The 23,048-nt window shown below is 52.4% G+C and overlaps 10 protein-coding genes and 1 non-coding gene across 11 annotated transcripts; 7 read left to right on the top strand and 4 right to left on the bottom strand.

Annotated features, from left to right (window-relative positions):
- Window positions 1-1,237: 1,237 nt before the first annotated feature.
- Window positions 1,238-2,882, top strand: CONPUDRAFT_70852 (molybdopterin binding oxidoreductase; the record flags this gene model as incomplete). The annotated part of the gene is made up of 6 exons (XM_007767217.1): window positions 1,238-1,361; window positions 1,424-1,587; window positions 1,652-1,930; window positions 1,982-2,146; window positions 2,244-2,655; window positions 2,821-2,882. The coding sequence occupies 6 exons, from the start codon at window positions 1,238-1,240 to the stop codon at window positions 2,880-2,882; spliced, it is 1,206 nt and encodes a 401-aa protein (XP_007765407.1).
- Window positions 2,883-3,047: 165 nt separating this feature from the next.
- Window positions 3,048-4,406, top strand: CONPUDRAFT_80485 (NADP-dependent alcohol dehydrogenase). The gene is made up of 3 exons (XM_007767291.1): window positions 3,048-3,402; window positions 3,467-3,961; window positions 4,020-4,406. The coding sequence occupies exons 1-3, from the start codon at window positions 3,179-3,181 to the stop codon at window positions 4,306-4,308; spliced, it is 1,008 nt and encodes a 335-aa protein (XP_007765481.1). The 5' UTR covers window positions 3,048-3,178; the 3' UTR covers window positions 4,309-4,406.
- An 876-nt stretch (window positions 4,407-5,282) lies between these two features.
- Window positions 5,283-6,411, top strand: CONPUDRAFT_151007 (GroES-like protein; the record flags this gene model as incomplete). Its single annotated transcript, XM_007767612.1, has 3 exons — window positions 5,283-5,506; window positions 5,570-6,064; window positions 6,123-6,411. 3 exons carry the CDS (start codon window positions 5,283-5,285, stop codon window positions 6,409-6,411), a joined length of 1,008 nt encoding a protein of 335 aa, XP_007765802.1.
- Window positions 6,412-8,073: 1,662 nt separating this feature from the next.
- CONPUDRAFT_99643 (GroES-like protein) lies at window positions 8,074-9,439 on the top strand. The gene is made up of 4 exons (XM_007767613.1): window positions 8,074-8,087; window positions 8,152-8,470; window positions 8,522-9,013; window positions 9,066-9,439. The coding sequence occupies exons 2-4, from the start codon at window positions 8,250-8,252 to the stop codon at window positions 9,346-9,348; spliced, it is 996 nt and encodes a 331-aa protein (XP_007765803.1). The 5' UTR covers window positions 8,074-8,087; window positions 8,152-8,249; the 3' UTR covers window positions 9,349-9,439.
- A 3,137-nt stretch (window positions 9,440-12,576) lies between these two features.
- On the top strand, window positions 12,577-13,581 carry CONPUDRAFT_163215 (uncharacterized protein; the record flags this gene model as incomplete). The annotated part of the gene is made up of 6 exons (XM_007767614.1): window positions 12,577-12,656; window positions 12,710-12,721; window positions 12,770-12,800; window positions 12,859-12,978; window positions 13,041-13,340; window positions 13,396-13,581. 6 exons carry the CDS (start codon window positions 12,577-12,579, stop codon window positions 13,420-13,422), a joined length of 570 nt encoding a protein of 189 aa, XP_007765804.1. The 3' UTR covers window positions 13,423-13,581.
- A 299-nt stretch (window positions 13,582-13,880) lies between these two features.
- CONPUDRAFT_99648 (uncharacterized protein) lies at window positions 13,881-15,585 on the bottom strand. The gene is made up of 3 exons (XM_007767615.1): window positions 15,403-15,585; window positions 14,329-15,309; window positions 13,881-14,276 (listed from the first exon to the last, which is right to left on the bottom strand). The coding sequence occupies exons 2-3, from the start codon at window positions 15,286-15,288 to the stop codon at window positions 13,998-14,000; spliced, it is 1,239 nt and encodes a 412-aa protein (XP_007765805.1). The 5' UTR covers window positions 15,289-15,309; window positions 15,403-15,585; the 3' UTR covers window positions 13,881-13,997.
- An 831-nt stretch (window positions 15,586-16,416) lies between these two features.
- On the bottom strand, window positions 16,417-18,017 carry CONPUDRAFT_119461 (NAD(P)-binding protein). Its single transcript, XM_007767616.1, has 8 exons — window positions 17,957-18,017; window positions 17,659-17,882; window positions 17,508-17,603; window positions 17,436-17,445; window positions 17,214-17,354; window positions 16,959-17,150; window positions 16,693-16,898; window positions 16,417-16,615 (listed from the first exon to the last, which is right to left on the bottom strand). Exons 1-8 carry the CDS (start codon window positions 17,994-17,996, stop codon window positions 16,478-16,480), a joined length of 1,047 nt encoding a protein of 348 aa, XP_007765806.1. The 5' UTR covers window positions 17,997-18,017; the 3' UTR covers window positions 16,417-16,477.
- Window positions 18,018-18,688: 671 nt separating this feature from the next.
- CONPUDRAFT_t25 lies at window positions 18,689-18,774 on the top strand. Its single transcript has one exon. It is a non-coding gene; the product is annotated as a tRNA-Tyr (tRNA).
- Window positions 18,775-18,997: 223 nt separating this feature from the next.
- On the top strand, window positions 18,998-19,963 carry CONPUDRAFT_80492 (uncharacterized protein). Its single transcript, XM_007767292.1, has 3 exons — window positions 18,998-19,457; window positions 19,527-19,633; window positions 19,694-19,963. Exons 1-3 carry the CDS (start codon window positions 19,035-19,037, stop codon window positions 19,926-19,928), a joined length of 765 nt encoding a protein of 254 aa, XP_007765482.1. The 5' UTR covers window positions 18,998-19,034; the 3' UTR covers window positions 19,929-19,963.
- Window positions 19,964-20,234: 271 nt separating this feature from the next.
- On the bottom strand, window positions 20,235-20,791 carry CONPUDRAFT_151013 (uncharacterized protein; the record flags this gene model as incomplete). Its single annotated transcript, XM_007767617.1, has 3 exons — window positions 20,235-20,406; window positions 20,490-20,599; window positions 20,669-20,791. The coding sequence occupies 3 exons, from the start codon at window positions 20,789-20,791 to the stop codon at window positions 20,235-20,237; spliced, it is 405 nt and encodes a 134-aa protein (XP_007765807.1).
- Window positions 20,792-21,540: 749 nt separating this feature from the next.
- Window positions 21,541-22,238, bottom strand: CONPUDRAFT_142457 (uncharacterized protein; the record flags this gene model as incomplete). Its single annotated transcript, XM_007767618.1, has 3 exons — window positions 21,541-21,763; window positions 21,820-21,923; window positions 21,978-22,238. 3 exons carry the CDS (start codon window positions 22,236-22,238, stop codon window positions 21,631-21,633), a joined length of 498 nt encoding a protein of 165 aa, XP_007765808.1. The 3' UTR covers window positions 21,541-21,630.
- Window positions 22,239-23,048: the final 810 nt, after the last annotated feature.

The raw sequence follows: 23,048 nt of genomic DNA on the forward strand, positions 1-23,048 counted from the left end.
TCTTTAACATTGTCCTCACCACGGCACCTCTTGTCAATATGCATATGCTTGATGAGTCAAATTTCATTTTGACCGCGAGGCATGTGCTCACTAGAAAGAAATCCAGTCGCTACATCATCACTCACTCTCACTGACACACATGAGCTGAACTCTCATAGTCGCGGATTAATAATACATTGTCAAGCTTCACCTCAAAAGTGTTACGTCGCAAGTTATCGTGTCAAAGCATCATACATATATCACGCTAAACGGGTGAGGCATGACAACACTCCTTTCATGTCTTTCCTGGACATTTTACTGCTTCACGCAATACTGCTTCCACCACTCTAGATCAAAGCGCGGAGTGAACTCAATATTGGAACGCGAAGACATCATATCGTATAAAGACGTACGAGGAATTTGAATGACCAACCACGCCGGTGGTGTACCACGCGTCCACTGGTGCTTCGCCTAGCAATGACGACGAATGGCTGGCCCATGGGAAGAGGCGGGTCATCCAGTGGATGCCGCCGGCTTCGCCAGCCTGAGTGGTCCTGAAGCGTGAATGCGTGAACACCAAATTGGAGGAGGTGTATTCAGACCTAGCATAGCAGTACATGGTACCGGCGGTCTGTCTTATTGCCAACCCGATGCGATGACCCTGCAAAACGTTCTTCAGTAGCAGTGAATCCGGGGAGAACGTTCCACGACAGGATTCGATGTACAGCAGAAGAACTAAATGTTCTTCCCTCGATGGCATGGTGTGGGCGCGCTATGAGATCGGTAGCATATGCTTCTGTGAACGCTAAAGCATTACATATTAATGGCCCGGGCGGCTGTGGTTGGTCCGATCATCCTCGCAGGCACGACGCACGATTGTATTAATCCCTTTGCTTCTAGTACTTGCTGTCCGCAAGGTCCTTGCCTGTTCGTCAGTCCATACAGTGGGTGCCAGCAGGTGCCAACACCATTTTGTGGTAAATGACAGGATGAAGATAAGATAAGATCTGCACTGACCTGACCCATTTGCATTAGGCCTTAATGACATCATCGAGCTTTAACAACGCTTGCTTCCTTTGAACACATTCCTTCGAAGGAGTGGCTAGGAGTGGATGACATGGGCTCCATGTTCACTTACTCCACATTTCCAAGAGGAACCCAAGCGTTACAAGTAGCTGCACATTCATACCCGTGATTTCTACATTCTTTCTACCACAGCAGCCACCCTGTCCTTCAACGAGTCTCCCCATTTTCCCCAATGTCAGCCGCCGAGGAACTACACCACCTTTCCGACGACCCGCTCAACGCTGAGCCTCAGAGCCCAGAAGAGCTCATCAAGTATGAAGTAACGCCCACAAAGCTGGTCTACGCCAGAAACCACGGTTAGTCCTTGGGAAAGCACTCACGTTAACGCCCCGGATGACAGCTGAATTCCACTATACAGGCAAGATCCAGAACTACGAACACGAGCCCGGCTCTGCAGTTGTCTGGGAAAAGTTCCGCGTCGAGATTGGAGGCGAATATCCAGGCGTGAAAGACAGCGCCGGGTTCACGGTCGCGGATCTGTTGAAGTATATGCCTACAGTGCACATTGTTGCCGTATTACACGTGAGCTTTGTTTTCCCCCTTTCTCCACCAGTGCTTCAATGGACTAACCATTCCATGTTTACAGTGCGCGGGTAACCGACGCGGCAAAATGGCCGAGAAGACTGGCCGCGACGTCGAAGGGCTCAAGTGGGGCGAGGGCACGATCGCCAACGTCAAGTGGTTCGGCACACCAGTGAGCCGTGTCCTGCTAAACGCTGGCGTGTCCGACAAGCCAGACGAGTGGGTCGGCTGGCACGTCTGGTTCGCATCGCATGATGCCAACGAGGAGACCGAGGAAAACAACTTCAGCGTCTCGATACCGCTGGCGAAGGCCATGGAGGGGAGTGTCATTATCGCATATGGGGTATGGGCTTTGTTGTAGCTGGATATTGAGACGAAACATGCTAATGTTCAGATGAACGAGGATACATTGCGGGCTCCGCACGGCTTTCCGATGCGCATGGTCATCCCTGGGTACACCGGAACGCGATGGGTGAAGTGGCTGAAAACCCTGACGATTTCGCGCGAGGAGTCGCCTGGAAAGTACCAGAAGAAGGACTACAAGGTTCTCCCAGAGAATGTAAGCAGCTTGAAAAGCGCTTTCTTTGTCATCTTTCGCAAGAAGCACCCGGGTCAGATACTCATGGCCGACTTTGCCGCCATCTCATTGGTTCCAGGTCGACTCGCTAGAGAAAGCAGACGAAGAAGACTGGTGGGACAAAATACCCCCGATGCAGGAACTCGATGTCAACTCCGTGGTCGCAGTCGTCCAGTCAAATACGGGCTCATATGACAAGATCTTGGTCAGAGCCAAGGGATACGCGTTCTCTTGCTGTCGCGTGAGCCGCGTCGAGCTTAGCACTGATTTTGGTCAAACATGGACGGACGCGAAGATCACGTATCAGGAGGGTCAATGGAGCTGGACGCTATGGGAAGGAATCCTCGAGGTAGACGAGACGAGCTTGCGGCGTTCAGAAGATGGCAAAACGCGACTCGCGACTGTCTGGAGCCGCGCGCATGATGAGCGCGGTCGGGCGCAAGAGGTGGACTGCAAGTGGAACTTGAGGGGTGTGGGCTTTGACGGTGTTGGTGAGAAGACGGTAAAAATCTGACGCTCGGCCCGCGCTGTTTCGAGGTCCTACTGCAAGTATGTGTCTACAGAGTTGAAGCTTTGTCGAGACATGCCGAACGTCGTGGTCGCTATAGTAATGCCATTTCTTTTGTCATCCATAGTCTCTGCATGGTTTTGTCTAGCTTGCGTCAGCGTCTTTCTTTATCTTGAGGGCATTAACATCGGGTTGTGCTCGGTCGCGTAGGCTCGATGGATGGACACAACCAATGGCATAATAGAAAGAGACCCAAGATTTCTGACAAAGCACACCGGCCTTCCGCTGGTAACCGGCTCGATAAGCTAGCTTATTAAGGCTTGTCTCTCTTCGCTTCGGTGAGCGGATACCGGCTTTGTTCGCATCCGCCATGGTCGCTTCCTCTCACCTTTCAATCCGTGCCCAGCATCTCAGGCGACGCGTATAAAAGGCGTCTTATCGCTCAGCATCGTTCCTCATCAGATTCTCCATTCTCTCAAGTCCCAAGACCGTCCACACACATCGATATGACTGGCTTCGAGTACGTCACATACAGGGGCTCAAAAGAGGGCAAGGTCGTCGAGGCGAAAGCGCTCATCGAGACGCTAGGCCCCGATGAAGTCATCCTCAAGGTCACCCATTCAGGTCTTTGCGGCACGGACCTTCACTACACCTCGCAGGACATGGTTCTTGGCCACGAAGGTGTCGGCGTAGTCCAGCAAGTGGGCAGCCAAGTAACCAAGTTCAAAGTGTACGTATTCTACCGAATGTCGCAAGCGCGTGCACATCTACTTATAACGACTCCCTCCTTACAGGGGCGATCGCGCAGGATGGGGCTACCTCCATGACGCCTGCCTTGAGTGCGAGCAGTGTCTCAAGGGCGATGAGATTTTCTGCGACAAGCGCCACCTGTACGGCACTCATGAGTTCGACCAGGGCGCGTTCGCCTCCCATGCTGTCTGGAAAGCCGCCTTCCTCTTCCACATCCCCGACTCTCTCTCTTCTACTGACGCTGCCCCGCTGATGTGCGCTGGCGCGACGGTGTTCACCGCGCTGCAGAAGCTAGGGGTGCGGAGCACGGACCGCGTTGGCGTCATCGGAATCGGTGGGCTTGGACATCTCGCGATCCAGTTCGCGTCCAAGATGGGCTGCGAAGTTGTCGTCTTCTCGGGAACGGAAAGCAAACGGGAGGAGGCTGTCGAACTGGGTGCGGACGAGTTTTACGCAACAAGAGGCGTGGAGAAGCTCCAGATCGGCAGCAAGCTCGACTACCTCATCGTCACGACAAGCCAGCAGCCGGATTGGTCACTGTGAGTAACTCTGCATCGATGCTGGGCGCGAATGGGGTTGGCTGACGCAGTCTGGTAGATACTTGCCGCTGATGGTGCCTCAGGGATCCATTGTGCCGCTGAGTGTCTCTAGGGAGAACTTTAACATGCCATACATGCCCCTCGTCCTGCACGGCCTTCGTGTTCAGGGAAGTCTGACCGCTTCGCGTGGTATTCACGAGCAGATGCTCCGCTTTGCTGCCCACCACAAAATCAAGCCTATTGTCCAAGAGTATCCATTGACTCTTGACGGTCTCGTGGAGGCGATGGACAAGTTGGATCAAGGGCAGATGAAGTACCGAGGAGTTTTGGTCAGCCAGCATCCGTGAGTCCCACGCAGGAAAAATCTGTAGAGTATTGAAAACATCATACCCCCACCCCATCAGCACCGGAAGTGTAAGTTTGGCGAATCTGTAGAACATTTAACCCAGATCTTTGTTGCTACTTTAACTATTGCTGTAGAGAGCGATCGAACTATAAATAATCTCTGAGCTGATAAAACTCGGGAACCACTCGCGGAGCATTCAGGGTTTCTGAACCAGCCCGAACCTCCTCTACATGCTTCCAAAGATTTAACACTTAGTTCAAGCAGAGAGAGAAATGCCTCGATGATGCAGTTACATACTGCACCGATCAGGTATCTCCTGGCGCTTCGCTCAAGTCTGACAGCGGAGCGCGACAACGTCAAATCCTAAGCGAGTGCAGCATTGACATACGAGCATGGCACGATGCGAGCGAATTGCTTTCCTCCGGTCCTTTTTTCAATCATGAATCAGGCATGCTGTTCAACTTAAACTGTCTGCATGTCGTCAGCGCACCCTGGTTGAAAGTTGAAACATGGCACGCCCCATGAAAAATGTGGCGAACTCTACGATCGTTTCTTAACGCGATGGTTTGTGAGCTTGCACACATGCTAGCCAGTGAAAATGTAGCACAGACATCGGTGCTGGAGGAGAAAGAACTATTATACCGTGTTTCGTCTTGGATGCCGTGTTTCAAGGGTTGCTATATGGGTACTGCTTGACCGGGGAGCCGATCCAGCGTATATTTCGGGGTGCTTATCGTTGAACTGACACGCAGTGTTATACGGTCGATGGCTTATTCAGGGACCGATGACTAACTTGAATTCGTTAAACATACGGCCCCTTGCACTCTCCTGACACCTTTAAAACCAACATTACATCATAGGCTCGTCGCTCAGGTATAAAGAGTTTCACTCGTTTCGCAACAGACTTACCAAGTTCTGCACGACATTTGTTCTCCTGTCTCGACATTACATCCTCCTAAAACCTTAGATACAACCATGCCTACACTCGAATTCACTGTTTACAAGGGCTCAGAGGGCGGCAAGATCATCGAAGGAACGTCTGTCGCCAACGCCCTTGCTCCCAACGAGGTCCTTATCAAAATCACCCACGCCGGCCTGTGCGGCACCGATCTGCACTACAGGGGTCAGGACATGGTCCTTGGCCACGAAGGCGTCGGTGTCGTGCAGCAGATTGGAACACAAGTGACACACTTCAAAGTGTGAGTCGTCATAGATGATCTACTAGACCTAGCTGTGCTCACCGAAGCCTTGGTACATACCAGCGGCGATCGCGCGGGTTGGGGCTACCTCCACGAGTCCTGCATGAACTGCGAGAACTGTCTGACCGGCGATGAGATTCTCTGCCCCGAGCGACATATGTACGGCACGCACGAGCACGACCGTGGCGCGTTCGCGTCGCACGCCGTGTGGAATGAGAGTTATCTATTCCACATCCCCGACGAAATCTCCTCGTCCGACGCGGCGCCCATGATGTGCGGCGGCGCAACCGTTTTCAACGCTTTGGAGAAATACGGTGTGCGCGATACCGACCGGGTCGGCGTCGTTGGCGTCGGCGGGCTCGGGCACTTCGCGATCCAGATCGCGGCGAAGATGGGCTGTGAGGTCGTTGTGTTCTCCAGCATGGAGAGCAAGAAGGAGGAGGCGATACGACTGGGCGCGACCGAGTTCTACCCGATCAAGGGTGCGAAGGAGCTCAAGATCGGGAAGCTGCTGAACCAGCTCCTTGTCACGACGAGCCAGCAGCCGGACTGGGACATGTGCGGACTTCCCTAATCGTTGCTTCTGTGACGTTCTGAGCATTGAAACTCGATACAGGTACCTGTCGATTATGGCTCCCGGTAGCACCATCTTCCCCTTGACCGTATCAGAGGGAGAGCTCAAGCTGCCATACGAGCCGATATTGGTCAACGCCATTCGCGTACAGGGATGTATCTGCCCGTCGCGCGCTATCCACATGAAGTTCTTGCGCTTCGCTGCGTTTCACAAGATCAAGCCCGTCACCCAGGAGTTCCCACTCACAAAGAAGGGTATCGAGGAGGCGATGGATAGGTTAGACAAGGGCGACATCAAGTACAGAGCCGTCCTCGTGGCCGATAAAGCGTGAACCTTATGACGAGACGAGTAATTGATCTGTATATGTATTGTAGTTTAATATCACAATAATTAAGCGTAATGACATTCGAACTTACCATTGTTACGCTTCGGTAATTATAATGGCGCCGTGCAACTCAGCTTTCTTGAGTTAGGTGGATAGTCAGGTAGTCCAATCAGCGTGAAGTTTTGAAGGTTCAAAATAGCAATTCGTTCGACTACCTCGTCGTGCCGGAGAGAAAGGAGCTAGAGCTAAAGAGGTGTTTGGTGCTCATCTCCAGGCCCGTTAGAGCGCTCGGATTGACTTCCAGCCGTGATAACTATCCGCGATAGTCTGTCATGAACCAAGACGGCACAATTTTGCTCTTGGCCCGGAGGTCTGGCGATATCCTCGGAACTTCAGTGCAGGAACTGATAGACTTGGCAAAGAAAGGCCGACCATCTCGCGACATTGCAAAACCATCATATGCTAGACTTTGCGGTTTCAGGTGGCGTCCGAAATATGAGCCAAGAGTTTCCGCCGACAGAGGAAGGTTTCGAGGGCGCAAAGAGAAAATCACATTCGACTTCCATCATGCATCATGACTAGCCAAGGTGGAAGTCGAGTACAGAATCCTTTTTGTGCCTGTCAAGAAGCACGGGGCACATGGCGAGCACGTCGATTAACCTCAGCATCGCTGTTTGGGTAATAAAACTGAGGAGTCCGCAGACATAAGGCATCTAGTCACCGACTGAGCTGAGCGCTGAATCTGAGCAATTTCATGTGATGACTCCCGGGCCGGACCCTTCAGACGTCACGCGAGAAAGACTTCGGCGAGCAAAGAGATTTCCCAGAGGATGACCAGATCTTTCACTTGAACTCTTGACGAAGAGCATCAGGAGAGCCTGTGGGTGTCTAGTTGGCGTACAGTTCAAAGCTCGCGTTTTGGTGTGTTGAAACCAATTTGGCGTAGTCTGAGAGTTGAAATTTGAAAGACAATGAAAAGTGAAAAGAGTTGAAACTAGCTCTGAGCAGGATTCCCACGTTCTCTTGTCTGTCCGCACTCAGATCCTCTCAGGGGTGTGAGAGTCACCCTTGCATACCTTCCCCACGTCGACACTCGATTGATACTCGACATCCTGCACAGGGCACGGAAGTAACTAATAGCGCTGACTGAACCTCCCGAGCTAGGATTCTCCGAGAACGCGGGACGAGGACATCAGCCGTCTGCTCCATCTACTTAGTCGGTTCGTCAAGGCCCATTCAGTAAGTACTAGTGTTGAAGTTGAAAGCTGTAATCAGGACGTCATACAGCCGTGTGGCTGACAAGATTCTCCGGTTCTCGAATGCGTTTTGATCTCAGATGTTGCTACCAACGGGAACCGAGACCAAAGGTGGGCTGATAAGGTCGGTTGGATCAATAGAGGGCCATTCTCTGGGCTTCATGTGACTGCGTTTCAGCTCCAATACTCTTCGAAAGAAGGTGTGCATGGGAAACTCTGGCTACTTCAGGCTCAAGTGTTTACCGAGCCAGGCCGGACACAGTCGGACAAAGCATCAAACGCGTGGAGAATGAAGAGCTCTGGTTGCATATTATTGGTTGGGAGCCTCGAGGAAACAAGGTATTTACGACGCGCATCAAGATCTTCAGCAGGACTGTGAGCCCATCTCCGAAGTCAGCACCCTTTAGAACGGGAGACATGTCAAAAGTACTTAGTCTTGCGAACGCGCGGACGGAAGCACATTCTAATCTGCGCCTCATGATCTATGTAGGCGGCATTTATGCGCGTTGAAGGTGTATAAAGACGCAGTGCGAACCTGGGGTACCGTTTCTTTGTCTTTAATTCCAATCCGCCAATCCGCCATTAGACATGACCGGAATCGACTTCACCGTCTTCAAAGGCTCCAGCAGCGGCAAGATCGTCAGGGCCACCACCCACAAGGAGATTGGGCCCGACGATGTTCTGGTGAAGGTGACGCACGCTGGCCTTTGCGGTACGGATGCCCACTACAGGACGATGGACATGGCCCTCGGTCATGAAGGCGTCGGTGTCGTTGAGCAGATCGGTTCCAACGTCACTACCTTCAAGGTGTAAGTGTTTTGGTCGATCAATCATGGGTATGTCCACTAACCTCTTCACAGCGGTGAGCGCGCAGGCTGGGGCTACCAGCACGACGCATGCTTGCATTGCGACCTCTGCTACTCTGGCAACGAGATCCACTGCCCAGATCGTGAACTGTACGCCTCGCACAACCTCGACCAGGGTGCGTTCGCCACGCACGGTGTATGGAAGGCCAACTTCCTCTTCCACATCCCCGATTCCCTCGATTCCGCTGCCGCCGCTCCCCTCATGTGCGCCGGCGGCACAGTCTTTAACGCGCTCCTTAACCGTGTCAAATGTACTGACCGCGTCGGTGTTGTTGGCATCGGAGGTCTAGGCCATCTCGCTATCCAGTACGCCGCGAAGATGGGCTGCGAAGTCATCGTCTTTTCCGGGTCGGAAAACAAGAGGGAAGAGGCGAAGAAGCTGGGTGCCACCGAGTTCTACTCCACGAAGGGCGCTCAGTCTCTCAGCATCGGGCTTCCCCTGCAGCACCTGATCGTGACAACGAGCGCGCAGCCTGACTGGAACCTGTACGTGAAGTAGGCTTGAAGTCCATTACCATCCCTCACATCTGAGTCACAGCTTCCTCCCCTTGATCGAGCCCCTGGGTACCATTTACCCCATGTCTGTCTCGTTCGAGGACCTTAAGGTGCCGTACATGCCCTTCCTCGCCAACAGCATCAAGTTCCAGGCTGTGGTGTGCCCTTCCCGCGGAATCCAGAACAAGACGTTGCGCTTCGCCGCTGTCCACAACATCAAGCCTGTGATGCAGGAGTTCCCTCTCAATGAGGCTGGCATTGAGGAGGCTCTGGACAGACTGGATAAGGGTGAGGTGCGGTACCGTGCTGTGTTGATTGCGCAATGAAGGAGTGGACTTGATGTCGATGTATTCATAAACATGTACATATGTATCAATGACGGAAAATCTGCATTGATTCACTGATTCCTGTGTTCCTGTGCGTTATTGATGTGGTGAATCGATGAGCAAGACCTAAAAGCATGATGGAGGTTGTGGACAGTACTTGCATGGGAATATAAATTATTACTAGGTTTTTGATCCGCCCACGCTATAATTATATTATCCAATATTTTCTCTTCCGAGTCGTTCGCTTCACCTTCCTGAATGCTCATGCGCCCATGATGCACCATCCATGTCTTCATTCCGGCACGTTTTCACAACTGGCAAACTTGCCGCCCTCTGTTTCTAGCTTGGAGCACATAAAACATTGAGCGCCGCTGGACGTGGTCTATGCGAATCCTACATGTCACCATGGCACTATCCAAACACGCTTTGACGCTTCAGCAGCTTTCTGGCAATCCTGTGACCCGTCCAACCGGCAACTTAGCAGGAGGGAGAAGCGCTGCTTCCTTTGGTACTGCAAATAACTCCAATAACGTGGATTAATTGTGCGAGGGGAGATGGAACGTATAAGATGGTGCCCCCTCGGGCCTGACCCTCCTCACCCCCATCTCGTCTAACCTCTTTAGATCCCTCCTCTGAGAGTCCGCCTCTCCCGTTCCCCTTCCAACTCTTGAAGAGATGGTCTACGATCTAACATTGGCGGTCCTGTCGCCATCTGTCGTGAAACAAGGAAGACCGACCAGACGGAAAGGAGCACTGGAGAGGATGCAGTTTATCAACCTCGACGTCCTGCTCGAGGTGAGTCGTGCGCTACTTTCTCAGCTTTGTGTGTGCCCAACGCCCTTCGTCCGGAAGATCTGCACCTTCCTCCACCCTCGTGACCTCCTTAGCCTCGCGCGCACCTCGAGGGCCTTCCGCCGCCTGCTCATCCAAAACACCTTTGTGTGGAGGGAAGCACGCCTCTTGCACGAGGGGGACATGCCCGAGCGCCCATCTCATCTGACTGAGCGCCAGTATGCAAACTTGGCGTTTGGATCTCGATGCGCGGTAAGAATTATCGCTATTTCGGGTGTGCGTGGGTCGTGATCCGGGAATCTAGAACTGTGGCGAGAAGGCTCTTCGGGTGAACCCATGGAGGTATTGTCGGAGACTATGTTACAGATGCGTGCCTCAGCTATCGGATATCATGAAACCCACGCCCGGGATTGAACAGGTAATCATGACTGTCAATCGGATCGCGAGTGGCGACTAAGATATTGACCGGGTTTTTAGCATGTTCGTCAATGCCGGGATTGGGAGAGACGAGCAGCGGAACGTCGTAGGGACGAAGCAAAGAGAATACGGTTAAAGCGATCGCAAGAGTAGGTGGTATGGGCCTCACTTAAACTCTCCGCTGACTGCTGAACTTCATAGTATACGTGCATGCCTTATGGAGTGGGGATGGCAGGACGTCATCAACCATTTCGGCTGGGAAAATATCGCCAAGCATGAACTGATCCGCAAAACGCAGCCATTGGCGTATGATAGTGAGCCCGCAATGCCACCTGCTGCTGGCATTGCTCATGGTCCTCCGACACAGACCAAACTCGCACTCGCAATGTGCTCATAGAGTACATGAAAGAACTTGATAATGTCAAGATGGAACAGGAAACCTACACCCCTCGCCGTCGCTTCTTCGAGAACGTATGGCGTCGTTATCTTGTTCAACGGAGCTCCTGCATGACTTTCGATGTCATTGTGCCTCCTCTGGGCGACCTATGTGCATCTCATCCATTCAAGAAGGTAATTGAGACCACCGATCCCTGCGAGCCTGTCGCAGAATATGACTTGCAACAATGTCTAGCAGCATTCCAAGAGTTTGTGTGTGAATGGCGGCACAAAGTTGACCTCGAGCTGGCCACCTGTTGTCTGTCTGATGGAGTCAAACCAGACATTCACTACTTTGAAGTGACGAGACGCCTCAAACTTGCTAGCTCTATCTTCATTGTCGATCGCGAACGATCCCGCAGCCCGGTTGGACACATCCACGCGCACTTGATGACTTACCCCGACGTTCTCCGCCACGAGTCTTTCTCAAAGTGGAGAGAAGACCCTTGGCCCATACACCGTCTGAACGGCATTCTCACCCACTTCCAGAATGTAGGGATCAAAGGCCGACCGTGGTCTATTAACGGTCAGGGAGGCCACCCAATCGTTAGGCTCTTCAAGCCCGCTGCAGACGTCATACGAGCGTGCGGTATGGATCCTGAACGCGCTACGCCCTACGAAATGAGCTGCAGTAACGTCCGACTCGCTTGCGCTTCTTGCTGTGACTATAGAATGCAGACGACATCCATGACGTGGATAGAAGCGGTAAGAGCGCCAGTTCTCCACCAACGTTGGCTTATCTGAAGACTGCGTTTCAAGATTCGACACGCAAGCCGGTCCCATTTCAAAGGTGGAGCCAGGTGGGTACAACGGCCAGTGATAGATCAGCCAAAATTGGCGAAGCAGCTTCAAGACGCAGAGCATGGCATTCGATGCTTGTGTCAGCGTGATTCTGGGAACATCATGCGAGAATGTGAATGGAATAAACACATTTCTGAGTTGTGAGGTCGTTCATTGCTTCGCACATGCCTAAGCTCATCATCCGCGTCAGTCACTCATGGGATGAAGAACGACCGCCAGTAGAGTACGTGCGAAGGTTTGACGTCGTGGTGAAGCGGAGAGACTGGGACGTGACATCCTGAAAGAACTTGTGTGCATCAGTAATGCCGTCATTTGGACTGTACTATCTTCCTATGTTATCGTTCGCGACGTGTTTACGCTACTTGCCGCTTTGGCCGTGCGCCTAGGACAATTTGGTCCGGAACGGACTTATTTTAGGCGCGAGAACGTGGGCATAGTCAATGGGATTGCCAAAAGGTACGAAGCTGCCGTTAATGAAAGCTGTCACTTCGCGATGTCCGTCGACGTCAATGTTGGACGCGATCAGTGGCTTTGGAGGCGTTTCGAACGTACTTCAACCATCTCGCCGGAAGCGCGACGCGTACACTACGACGCGATCACGAGTATATCACGGGCACACAAGACCAGGGAGCACCTTCCTATGACATCAGAAAGCCCCATAAGCGGACACCCGCTTACAACTTCGCGGCCACTGGCGGACGCTCACCGGTGCTCACCCATGACGTCAAGGCCAAGACATAATATATACCGTCTGGCCGTGCGCATCCTCCTCCCTTAACCAACATGTACTCCTTAGCCATTCGCAACATCACCGGCCGCGCTGCTCGAGCAGCAGTCACCACTCCCCGGTATGCTTCTGCAAGGTGCGTTACCGCCATTCTTTTCAGCATGGATGGTGTTCTGACTGCGTCCGCAGACTTTATTCCAGGTATGCAAACGTTTTAATGGCTTAAACGCAGAAATATGGATTTCATAGCTTTAGCACCATGCATGACAACGACGCAGAGGTGCGTCTACATTTTTGCAATGTTTATTCCTTCAGAACCTGAGCCTGTCCGTCACCAGACGCTCGACGCCGAGAAGGCGCGCAACTTGACTGGAAGCCAGCATAAAACTTCAACCCCTATTCGTGAGGCGCCGGGCTGGAACGAACACCTTGCTAGTGAGTCCGAGGCACATGTCAAAGTGAGTGATTTTTACCCTCCCTGTTCACGTATCGCGATCAAGTCGCTTATATAATACTGCAGGCCGACCGCTCTACCCTTGGTCCACAAGATCTTCAGAGGACGACGGTGGATTACTTGCAGGCGCGCCACAACCCCGAGGAGCGCCCAAGCAGCCGCGAGGCTCTGTACACACATGACGAGGTTAGTGGGCCGCTAGGCGATGCCAGGGTCGGAGAGTTTGAAGGTGTGGTGGGCGCGGCTGATGTCGATTTGGAATATGAACAGACGGACGTGGAGGTGGATCCCAGTGGGGCTATGAGGCAGCGGACCATCCATGAAGAGGAGACCGTGCACAATGGTCCCACCCCTAGCGAAGAGGCCGTAAGTGGATCCCCCTTTGCTTGCTCGCGTATGTACCTGATGTCGATTGCTGTAGGTTAAGGCCGACAGAAAGGAGAATTGAGTTCTACCAAAGTGCAAGAAATTGATATAAAATGTCGGAAGCGTCGACAGGCATCATATTCCGGTAGCATCTTGAAGTATTGTACCCATAGTATCACAAGGACTGCTCGTTCATAAATCAATGTACTCATCATCATCAATCAACTAAAGTTATTACCCGTCCCCTATACCGCTGGGATGGTTGACAAAGAAGGAAATTGGCGGGGTGGGATTTGGTGGTGTTACCCCCATTGTACCCCCACGACCCTTGCCATTAGGCTTAAGCATGCCATTAGAGTAAATGCACAAGTATGTTGTCGCTGGTGCACACTACGCCTTCATGAGCTTGATGTATCATCGAGGGACAACGCACCCGAGATGGACGGAGATATCCTGGGATTCATTACACGATCATGCAGGGTCAAAAGCTGTTCATCGCAGAGCTGCTGCCCTCCTGGGCGAGAAAGAAGCACTCATGTCAAACCAGTAAACATGACAACATATTGATAACATTCATGGGAAACCTTGACACATGAGTTATGTTATAACTTTGATAGACAGAACGAATCGTATCAAGCCATTCAATGCGTTGGCCATCTACTCATCATCCTCATCGTCGTCATCGTCATCCGCCTCCGCAAGCCACTTCAAGAACGGCTCGGACGCCTTGCGGACCTTCTTGCTCGTGTCCTTGTCGACGTATTTCTTGCTGACGTGTGTGCCCCACTGAGTGACGACCTCCTCTTCGATAATGTCATTCTGGTACAGTGCCATAAGGATCTTGGGCACGGAGGGCACAAGTTCAGGGTGGGTTTTGCCGACGAAGCGCTCGATGCCACCAAGAAGCGACTTTTGGTGTTTCTCGGATGTGACCATCTGTGTCCACGATTAGGAACGAGTTGGAAGGGGAAAGCAAGAAAAAGCTCACCTTGGACAAGAGAGCCTTGTACTGATCGATCTCCTTCGCGATCTCCGTCGTGAACAGAGCTTGGACGAGCACGAGCACAGCCTTGTGCTTCTTCTCCACGCCGAGCTCCTCCGCCTTCTTGTAGATCTGCACGGCGCCAATGTCGGCACTGTCCCTGTTCTCCTCGACCCACCGGCCAAACTGTGCATAGGGGCTGTCGAAACCCTCGTCATCGTCGTCATCGTCGCCGGCGCTGATGGCCATGCCACTGACTGCACCCTCGAGCGTCTTCATCCGCGCCTTCACAGCCTGGGCGGACGTGTCGGCGGACCAGTCCTCTTTGGCTATGGCCGCGTCAGTGGTAAGCTGGGCCGCCTCGGCCTTGATCTTCCTCGTGAGCTCGTCATCGCTCTCCGCGCCAGGCGCATCTCCATCATCCTCGCCGGGCACGGGCGGTGCAGCGGCGTGCTGTCCACCGCCATTGCCGTTGCTCTCGCCCTTGGAACCCTTCTTGCTCTTCTTGGGGTTCTTGGGCGGGTTCTTGAGGATGAAAGTCGTGAGACGGTGACGCATGTCGATGTCGGTACGCTCGCCGCACGCCTTACAGTCCCGCACGATGTCCTCGTTGCGTCCGCTCTTGAGGATGATGAGGTCCGTCTCAGGATTCTTGCAGGACTTGCACAGCACGAACTTGTCGATGAACCCGTCGAGTAGCTCCCTCAGCCTCTCAGCGTCGTGGGCGCCGTTGACGATGTAACGATCGTTCTTCTCGTCGAAGGACGTCTGCGCACCGAGCTCGCAGCCGAAGAACTTGGTAGGATAGGTGGGGGGACGTGAGAGCGCGCGAGCGACGTCAGACATGTTGGGAACAACGGTCTTGATGCCATTGCCTTTGCCCTCGATCTTGGTAAGGAGAACGGGCATGCGGTAGCGGTAGAACTTGTCATCGACGTCGCGACGGATGTTAACGACTCCTGCCATGCTGGGCGATTGAGCTTAGCGCTGTGAGAGGGAGATGAGGCATTTAGTCAGCACCAGGCGCAGTACGTCGGATCAAGTGGGGGTCGGCGAGCAACGATGGAAAATGATACGTACAGTACTTATAGATATCGATTTGAAGAAACACGTATTTGACGGGCTGTTGGTTGGAGGACGAAGCATGAAATTCGGTCTTCTGTTCTCTCCTCGATGGGGCTGTATACAGAAGGTGGGGGAAGAGGTGGGGTTTGAGACGAGAATGGTGGGCTTGAGCTTTACGCTAAACCACAAGAAAATGGTGTTGTGAACTTGACTGAGCTGAGACGAGATGATGGCGGTTTGAGAGAAGGCGATGGCTAACAGGGCGGCGGGCGGTCTGGACGAAATTTATCCTTGCGGCCCATCCGTCCACATAAGGCACCTCGGCCAACGGCGTTTGCCGGCGACGCACTGCATCGCGCTGAATTCCACCATGACCACGTTCCTTGACCGCAGGCCCATGACAAAGGCCTCCTTGTCTTTTCCCATGGAGTACATGACTCGGTCGGTCATCTGTACTTGTTATCGGTCCTTGGTACCGGAGTGACACTCATTTGCGTCGTGTGGACACAGAAAACCGACTCAGGGGCTCGAGGAGCACGGAAGTTCAGCCGGAGATTTGTTTGGCATAGATTATAGGGCTCGGCGTTCATAGGACGCCTCTTAATTTACCCTGAAGACTCGGTAGCAAACGGATAGGCTATAGCTTTTCGACAGACGTGCTTTCAAGTCGCAATAAATGTTCACAGCACTTAGCGCCTGAAGTGCTGGTGTATAATAGCTTTGATGTCGTAGCGTGAGGCAACATCTGTTACGCGTCCAGCAAACTCTAATGAGCAACCGATGGTCATTACAACGTCCGTTTTCCACACATGCCAACAGGACATACGCTTGTAGAAAAAAGGAGACGAACTCGCCAGTTTTTAGCCCACGGGCAAGAAAGCATGATGATGGAAATTTAGTTTCATCAGTCGTCAATAAACTCAAACTTTGTGGACCTGCCTTTCGACGTGTTTGACATAGGGGCTACTCCAAGCCGCTTTCCTTAGCTCTGGATTGACTGACCAGGGCACAAGACATAAGCATAAAATTCCACATTAAGAGATAATGCATCAATTGCGTGTGTGTTACATTGATGATGACACGGTACGATTTAACTGCTGACGCTAAGAAGTACTTCGGCCTCAGGCTTTATGCTCCTGTACAAATCATCGATGGTGTACTTGGGTTTCCAGCCCAACGCACGCCCTCGGTTAGCATGACACAGCGCGTTTGTCCCAAGAACACGGAGCTAGTATGCCGCGTTAAAGTTTAGTTAGTGAACATTGGCACATTGATTAACAATGACAGGTATATATATTCACTTACCATAAATGACTCCTCGTACTCCGCTTTAGTGAACGGCGTAGGCTCTATGTTGTTGCTTTTACCCAGCGCCACCAGTGCTTCCGCGACCGCCTTGGAAAGGCTATACCAGGTGTAATGCCCGTTCTCCGCAAAATAATACCCTTCGCGACCGCGGCCGGCTCGTCCTGAGAGTACACCATCGTACAAAGTGATGTACAAATCGGCGGCTAGTAGAACAGTTTAGTGTAGTTCATAATTGCAACGCGTATTTTGATTATAAAACTTACTGTCGTCAATGTGCACGGCCGGCCACTTGGACAGTCCTTCGCCGACCACGCCGACTTCTCCGCGGCTCACGCCCTTTTTGATGAGGAGGGGAACTGCCATTGAGTGGCGATTGCCAACTCCCGCGTCGTACAAGGGGCCAGTCGCGATTCCGAATATCACGCCTGGAAGAATGATATAACTCCTGAGATATCCTGTGTGCAAAACCCACCGCTGAGGTTAGCGTTCGCACAGCTATGAAAGAATGGGCACTATACCTTGGCTGTCAGCTTCGACCACCAACAGATCGACAGGCCTATGAATTTGCGTGTCCGCGAGCGCCTCTAAGTGCTCGGGAATAGTGTCATCATAGTAGTTTGTCCCTTCGAAGTTTCCCTCTGCCTTATCCATTAAAACACCTAGAAACATCATGGTGAGTTCCTCACGCCCCAACGCCACCGCAAATTAACTCGGAGTAATGAGTAAATGAGCAAATTCACCAGTACCGGACTAAGGTAGTTATCGGAAACTCAATATACTACTGGCATTAGATAATGTCTCCATAGGCTTACCGTATGTATCAGAATCGGAGCCACCCCAGTCTGCTCATACCGCTTCTTCAAGCCAGCGATCACAGCCTTAATCGCCGGAACGTCGTCCGAATCCGCCTATGCCTCTCATTGAGATCCACAACTCTTGCGTATACGGTGTAAAAGCACCCACCATAGAAAATACAACATCAGCTCTGGCTGCTTGCGCCTCGAGCACATCGAAGTCCGCGTTGGATCCCCGAACGAGCTTGATGCCGACGTCGCCCAACCCACCGGACTTGACGAGCTCTGCCAGCTTCCTTTCCTTGTCCTCGGAGCGCACGAGCACCGTGTACTCCGACTCAGCTGCCGTGCGATGCTTGACCAGCCTTTGGAGAACAGAGGCGCCGATGTAGCCTAACACCAGTCATACGCACGACAATAGTCATTAACTATCAGTTGTTCTCATAAAATTGGCGTTAACTGCTCACCTGTACCGCCGATAACGAACACTTGTTTCTTACCTGACATCGTTTGCAAGTGCTAGCTGAGGGGTGGCCTGATTTGTCTTTGACTAGAAGGGTACTTTATACCTGCGAACCCCGGCGTTTCGGGGTTTAGTTAGTATTTAGTCTCAATGTCTAGTGAGAAAACTTACAAATCACCGAATATCCCGGTTACAGTCTACTTCGAAGTACTGTACTTTTTCGACCAGAAGTTCGTCCCGTGTCCCATTCAGGCCGGCAGCGCGAATTTTTGGCCGTTTTGTCCCGCTTCTGTAGAGCCCGGGAACTTATTGAATGTGGGACATAAGTACTGTAAATAGGGGCTAAATTTGGTAAACATTATTGAGATGACTTGCTCAAGCTTGATTGATATGGCCATTCCAGCAACTCAATAATAAGGCACAAGACACAGTGCGCAGAACGAGGCGGATATCTTGTAACGCGATAATGTGTACAACAGCTCCTGAAAAAGCTAAAACAAAACGACCCGCAGTCGAGCGTGATACCGGCACAATGGTCAATCGCTGCTCATACCAACGGGACTCGCGTCTAAAAGAGGCGAGCCTTCTACTAGAACTTCTAGTCCAAAGCCAAGAGATAATGGTAACAGAAAAACCTAGCTTCCTGACATCAACCCACCTCGCCCATTATCGGAGGATCACATGATGGCGTGAATCCTTCAAGCGTCATATTGTCTACCACGGGCATCGTGGTATACCGACTTTAGCTCAGTTGGAAGAGCGCGAGACTGTAATGGTTAACTGATCATCTTGAGGTCGCCTGTTCGAGCCAGGCAAGTCGGATTTTTGCTCCTCTTTGCATGCTTCAAGGTTGCAAGAGACCCTCGTTCCGAGGTTCCCTTCGTCTCTTTTGGTTTAGTTTTAATATTAAGACCCGGCAAGAGGGCTCTGATGCAGGTCGGCTAAGCGAGAGGGTATTAGAATGGGTGGCTGTGCTTTACTTGTTCTTCTTGCAGCTGTTATTGTTGAGCAAGTTGCAACGTTACCACCGTCATCAGTGAGCCGTCGTCTGCAGCCGTTGCGCGTTGTGCGATGCATTCTAAATGTGTCTATGTAGGCGCCCATATGCGCCTATAAACAAATTGGATGGACTTCTCTGCCTCGTTTCTGCCCGACGCCGCAGCCCTCATAGCCACTGGTTGCCTGTCTTGCATCGATATCGATTCGCCTCCGCTCTCCTTCGTCCTTCGCCCTTCGCGTCTTCCGTCCTTCGTTCGCGAAGATCAGCGCAACCAAAACGCAACTGGCGGCTGGTCCTGCTTGTTGTTCTTTCCGTCACCTGTCCACGCTCGCATTCGGCATATCTGTTTGAGGTTTATTGCTGTCAAACAGACACCATGTGCAATCTCATCCTTCCTGTGCGAGTCTGCATCAAGTGCAGCCGCAAAGACGCGATATTCTCTGAACGCCTCTTCCGGGAGAAGGATAAGGAGTGGGGGTGGAGAGCATCTCGAGAGGTTGATAATGTGAGTGCCACACGCTCCTTCATTGCGCGCCCTCAGCACCCTAACACAAGCGTGCTGTGGTGTGCTCAGGACACGTTATCGTTGGAACTTGAACAGGACTGCTACTCCCGGTGGTGCGTCTACAGCTCAGACCACCCCGACTACTGCATGTGCTGCTCCTTGACATGCAAGCAGTGGTGAGTGGCGTACCCCCACTTCCCACCCCTAAGGCCAGTCGTTGACTCACCACGCGGCAGGAGAGGAAAGATCAGAGAGCTGCACGGCGGGTCCTCATCCTACGTCTGCTCTGTGTGCACAGACCCACCAGAAGCCGACATCCAGACACCCGAGCCCGAACCCCCATTCCCTAAACGCAAAGCCAGCCAATTCCAGGGGTTCAGCATCCACGACGCCGTCTCGTGCGCCTTCCTGCACACTATTGCATACTCCAAGGCTACCATGGGCCTGAAACGCCACTCTTACGCTGCATAACTCCACGACCCCCCATTCCATACGGACGGACCATCATCTGTACACCGCACTCGCACACTATCTCACTTGACTTGATTTACTAAACTGCTGGCATCTGTACTAGAAGATGTTCTGGAATTCATAAGGCTCTGCGAATCATCATCCTACGTTCTAATCTTACACAGTGGCTGGCTGGCTGGAAATTACACGAACGCAAACGCCTACACCGTCGTGGGACGCTACCTATTATAAAGGGCTATAGGGGTATGGGTATGTATTGTACGATAAGCGTCCGATATCAGAAGAACTATCCAAAATGCTGTCGAATCACTGCACCATGGCGATAGACTGCGCAAACGAGAACGTGGGCCCGCCACTCCCCAAGAAGTACCCACCGGTACGGCTGCTTTGGTAAGACCGACGATCGTCCTTTGGATATTTGCAGTCATGACACACGAAGTGGGCGTTGCCGCCTGGTATCTGGAGCGCCTCTCCGAGTCTACAGATCAAGGTGAATGATTCGTTTGGTAAGCATTCTTCCTCTCGTGGACGTAGCGCAACGACGATGCGCTGTGGACTCACCGTTGCTTGCAGGTAAATAAACAGTGGACGTCGGAGTGCTTCGCGTGCGACTTGCTATGGGCGCAGTGGCGGGACCAGCAGTCTTGTTTCACATCCGAGCATCTGGGATCCTGCGGTACGCGAAGAAACGCCGTCAGTGCTCTCTTTCGCATAACTTGCAAATCAGAGCGCTTGCTCACGTCGTCAGTGTCGCATTCCATGCGCGATCTGAGCATGCTATCGCGGATATCTTCGGGCGTGAAGACGGGCTTCTCGAGATGGCACTCGGTGCACACGCAGACGGGATACACGAGATGACACATGTCGAGAGATGCGGCTGGTCGGGAGAGGAGGGGGACTATGTGGGATGTGGGTTGGATGGCAGGAGAACCGACCCAACCTCTCTCCCATTTATAGCTGTATCACAGTAATGCAGGAGTCAGACGCCAGTGCACTCAGGCTTACGGTGCTTGTGGTCACCGCCCACCGGCGTCGGTGCGTCGGCAGCGGCGGGGACGCCACCTTGCTACCGTGACGGCCCTGTTTGGGTTGCTGCTTGCTAGGTTTGTTTATCCGTCGAGCCCGAAGAAGGGCCCACGGGAAGAGCTGTGTTTGTCGGCTTGCTCCCACCAATTATAAGCGCCTGTAAACACTTGCTGTACATCTGAAGCTTCCCACTCCATACTTGCTGAAGTTTGTAGAATCCGTGCTGTTTTAGCTATTTCGGCTGGCGCCACGAAGCTCACGGAACCTCGGTGGGTTCACAGCATGTGTGTAGCCAACAAGATACATAATCATTTGATTTAGAATCTAGAATATCTTTACATTGTCCCCGCGCTTTGGCTGGCGTGCTTGGGTACAGCATACAAACTATCAAAGTTGTTCGAAGCCTCTCAAGGCCATACTGAGGATCGGCGTCACGACCAACGGCAGCAACTGGACGCCATGTCGTCAATCCACTAGAGCACAAGGAGGTCTCAGCTTGTTTAACCTCATATTATAATCGGGGATCAATAACAACAGACTTTAGCTACTCAGGATCATGAAGAATTATCAAGCCGTCGAATATGGTGAGCATGATAAATCGTTATAGCAAGTATTATACAATGGGAGTCTTTCCACACATCTCGTGATTATCTTATAGCGTACCCATACCCAGCCATCACTGAGCAGTTGGGGGCGTTTCCTTGACAGGCATCGTGGTGATGTTGAATACCTGGTTTACTGAGACGATGCGGCGAGGGTCAAAGAACTCGTTGGGGTTGTTGTTATCGCGGTGCTGGGTAGGCTCAACTCTGCGAACATAGGAATGAGAAACAACGCCTTTTTCCAAGTAGTAGCTATGACTTACAGGACGTTGATTGAGGAGGAGACATTGTGGACGATAGACGGAGTGTCGAAGACCAGGGGACCAGAGCTGAATGTCGCCGTGTAGAAGAGCCCCACGGTACCGTCCTAATACACATGGGTGAGGCTCGGTATCAAGCTAAGTGTGGATTATCATCTTACAGTTTGCTGTGCATCTTCGCCCGCGGTATCGTCCTTGAACGTAACAGTCGCAGCAGCGGGAGCCAAGTACGTCCACAGAGGGAAGACCTGCTGCAGGTACTGCTCGCGCGACAGATGCTTGCCGTTCACCGTGGCGTTCACGGGCGAAGCAAATGCCTTGTCGAACGCGGCGAGAGCGTCCTGCTTGCTCCTGGCTTGGATGACAGTGCTGAGCTGAGACTTGACCCAGCTAGCGAGAGGAGGAAGAACGGGGAGAACCATGGCTGCAATGTATGATTTGTGAGGAGGGTGTATGTTGATTGTTGAGGCGCCTGGTGCGTCAGCAACAGACTTTATAAGGCCAGGAGAACAATTGTCGCAGCTGCGTACAACCAAACGCTGGCGCCATTATCCGCCACATCAATTCAGTAGCGCACTGACCGGATGTAAGAGACTTCATTGCGATATGTGCCGGGTGGGAAGTCCCGATGTTAACGCAAGTGTCCGAAGTACATTGCAATGTACCATTAGTGGAACGATCTGATGTCAGCGCTGGCCTTCAAAGGTCCAAAATGATGATATGCTCCATGTCAGTTGTGGTCGGCGGTCCGAGGATTGTATCGGAGGCCGGTTGCTGCGCAGAGGCAAACCAGAGTTCTTGCGTAACAGCCCAAGTAAGTGCGGTCCGAATGCCGGTGGTAGGTGCATCAGCGCTCAGCAGCAGGACCAGCATTACAAGACATGGAAAGGGACTCCCGAGCAGGAGAAAGGTATCATTCCACTCCAACCTGAACACGGCAAAGAGGCTAGTAGCCGAGCGAGTGTCAGAGCCGCCGTCTCGTCCCGGCGATCAGTAGTCATACAGGAGAGTGTCGGACTGTCTTGAAGTCCGTGATAGATTGAAAGCAGCATAACGTTGACACCATCATCCAAAGAGCACGACGGTGAGCATGAACGATAAAAGTAGCTCAAGCAGAGTCTATAGCTCCGAATTGCCGCGCTTCGCGAAACGTAGTCATCGAGAGTGATCGTCGCCGGCACGTTGTCGCCAGAACGTTATCTCCAGAACGCTGTTGCCAGGATGAGAGGTCG

Source organism: Coniophora puteana (assembly GCF_000271625.1).
Source record: "Coniophora puteana RWD-64-598 SS2 unplaced genomic scaffold CONPUscaffold_3, whole genome shotgun sequence".
Lineage (NCBI taxonomy): Eukaryota > Fungi > Basidiomycota > Agaricomycetes > Boletales > Coniophoraceae > Coniophora > Coniophora puteana.